This window comes from Solanum stenotomum, chromosome 6, assembly GCF_019186545.1.
Source record: "Solanum stenotomum isolate F172 chromosome 6, ASM1918654v1, whole genome shotgun sequence".
Classification (NCBI taxonomy): Eukaryota; Viridiplantae; Streptophyta; class Magnoliopsida; order Solanales; family Solanaceae; genus Solanum; species Solanum stenotomum.
This window is the reverse complement of record NC_064287.1, coordinates 2,917,814-2,920,337: the sequence shown is the minus strand read 5'-3', so window position 1 is coordinate 2,920,337 and position 2,524 is coordinate 2,917,814. Positions and strand designations below refer to the sequence as shown.

At 30.0% G+C, this 2,524-nt stretch overlaps 1 protein-coding gene across 1 annotated transcript; it reads left to right on the top strand.

Annotated features, from left to right (window-relative positions):
• The first annotated feature begins 357 nt into the window (after window positions 1–357).
• LOC125867271 (uncharacterized) lies at window positions 358–1,430 on the top strand. The gene is made up of 4 exons (XM_049547707.1): window positions 358–586; window positions 676–863; window positions 939–1,310; window positions 1,419–1,430. Exons 1-4 carry the CDS (start codon window positions 358–360, stop codon window positions 1,428–1,430), a joined length of 801 nt encoding a protein of 266 aa, XP_049403664.1.
• Window positions 1,431–2,524: the final 1,094 nt, after the last annotated feature.

Below are 2,524 nucleotides of genomic sequence, written 5' to 3'. Positions count from 1 at the left end.
ATAAAAAAAAAGATGAAAATCATTTTTTATATTCATTTACAGCACTTGATGCAAGTATAAGAGGCTGGGAGTATTGTCAACCAATAGTAATCGTGGATGGTACACATTTAAAATCAACATACGACGGCACAATGTTTATAGCTAGCACATTAGATCCAGGAGGTACTGTTTATACCATTACCGCAACTAGATTGATTAGTTTTATATATAATCAATATATGTTGTATTTATTTTGAAGATATTTGTTGTATAGGTCACATCTTGCTGCTTGCATACGGAATAGTTGATTCATAAAATGATGATTCATGGTTATGGTTCTTTGAGAATTTTAAAAATGCATTCGGTGAAAGGGAAGATATGTGCTTTGTTTCTGATAGAAATAAGAGCATTTGGAATGCTACTGCAGCTATTTATCCCGAATTCAGACATTACGCATGCATATACCATCTATGGACCAATTTACTAAAGAAAACATACAGAGATACAGAAGAGGTTAGACCATTATTCTTCAGTTTAGCAAAAGCTTACACTGTTCAAGAGTTTGATGAATTGATGACAAGGATGGATCAAATTAATCCAAAATACCGTGCTTATCTACAAAAGCGAATTATGAGAAATGGTCACGCCCATATTCACCAGTAAAAAGGACTTGGACACTAACAAGTAACATTGCAGAGTCACTAAATAACGCTATTCTAGTTGGAAGAAGGTTACCAGTGGTACCATTGTTGGAATTTGTTAGAAAAACAATTGAAGCTTGGAATGAGAAACACAACGAAGAAGGTAGAAATACTACAACAACCTTGACAAGTAAATACAATGAAATGTTGGAGGACAATAGAAATTTGTCTCATCGTATGCTTGTAAGTATTAACAATTCTCTACTATGCATATTATGTTTTGGTTTTATTATTGATAATGAATGCTTTTAAATGAAGGTACGCGCATCAGCAATACATCTTCATACCATTACAGATGGTGCAAAGAGGTTTACAGTATGTCTAAATACACGAATGTGTAGTTGTGGCAGATTTCAACATGATGAGATCCCTTATAGTCATGCACTTGCAGCAATCAGACATAGGAATAAACATCGCGATGATTATTGTTCAGCTTATTATAGTAATAAGAATTATCAAGATACATATGCAATACCAATTGAATCCTTGCCTTGCGAAAGCACTTGGGATGTTCCATCAAATGTCTTGGAAGAGGTAGTAATACCACCAATTACAAGAAAGCAACCTGGCAGACCTCCAAAAAATGATCGCAAAAAGGGATTCACCAAAGGAGAGGGGAAGAAGAGGAAAGTAACCTGTAGTGAATGTGGTATAGTTGGGCATAACAAGATGACTTGCCCAAAAAAAACTCATGATAATTAGCTTTGTGATATTTTTGTTGTTATTTTTACTTTGCAGTTATACAGTTGAATTATATTACTTTTATTAGATGTACTGTTTCTTAATTGCATTACCTTATTTCAAAGTTGATTACTTTTTGTTATCTTATTCATATTTTTGAATACATAGTTGTTATAAATGGTTGTATATAGTAGATATCATAAACTCTTTTGGATTACGTGTTGTCACATATCCAGAAATATTGATAAAAAATATAAGCCAAATTCTTGGTAAAATTATGGTAAATAAGAATAAATATATGGTAAAAATAAAGGATAATAATAATTGTGTAGTTAGTAAAACAAATGTTTGCACTTTACCAACCTAAAACAATAAATTGAAAAGTAATAAATGTTAGTATATTAGTTTGGACGCTACAGTAATTAACACTCGCTTACTGTAAAATTGGTTTACTCTTGTTACAACTGGTACATAGCTTGGTATAACTGATGGTATATATTAAAACCAAATGTCATAATAATGATGGTATATATTAAAACCAAATGTCATAATGATGATGGTATATTATCTTACATATGAACATACATAAATTAAAATGAGTGCATTAATAAATGATGGTATATTATCTTACATATGAACATACATAGCTTTGGTGTTTCTTTGACTGTTTTTTTTTAAATCATTAAATGGTTAAATTTTTGGTAAAATACTTTGATATTTCAATAAATGGCTTATGACTACACTCTTGGTTAACACTGAAACAAAAAAAAAAAACACACTATGCTAAAGAAAAAAATTGGTTTACATATGAAAGAAAAAAAGTACCAAACTGGGTAAACACATTGGTATGTATACCAACCTGCAACTTTGAAAGAAATCCAAGCAATCATATAAAAGCATTTAATATATTTTTTCAATAATGATAAAACCTAATTTATACCTAAATTTATACCAAACTCATACATGTACAAACCAAACTCACACTATAAATTTATCACAATATTTAATCAAAAAAACAACCAACTAAATGCAAAATCACATAATAAAGACAATATCCAACGAACTAAATACCATAAACGCAACTAAAGTACTATCCAAAATTACAAAAAAAAATTCAAAAGCATAAAACATTCATGAAATTCTGTCTTAAGAAATGACACTTT

Excerpts from the sequence above, each read along its gene's own strand:
- LOC125867271 (XM_049547707.1), top strand. The coding sequence starts at position 358 with ATGTGCTTTGTTTCTGATAGAAATAAGAGCATTTGGAATGCTACTGCA. Across the intron at positions 587-675 it reads TCAAATTAATCCAAAATACC|AGTCACTAAATAACGCTATT; the intron begins GTGCTTATCTAC and ends GTAACATTGCAG. Across the intron at positions 864-938 it reads ATTTGTCTCATCGTATGCTT|GTACGCGCATCAGCAATACA; the intron begins GTAAGTATTAAC and ends TTTTAAATGAAG.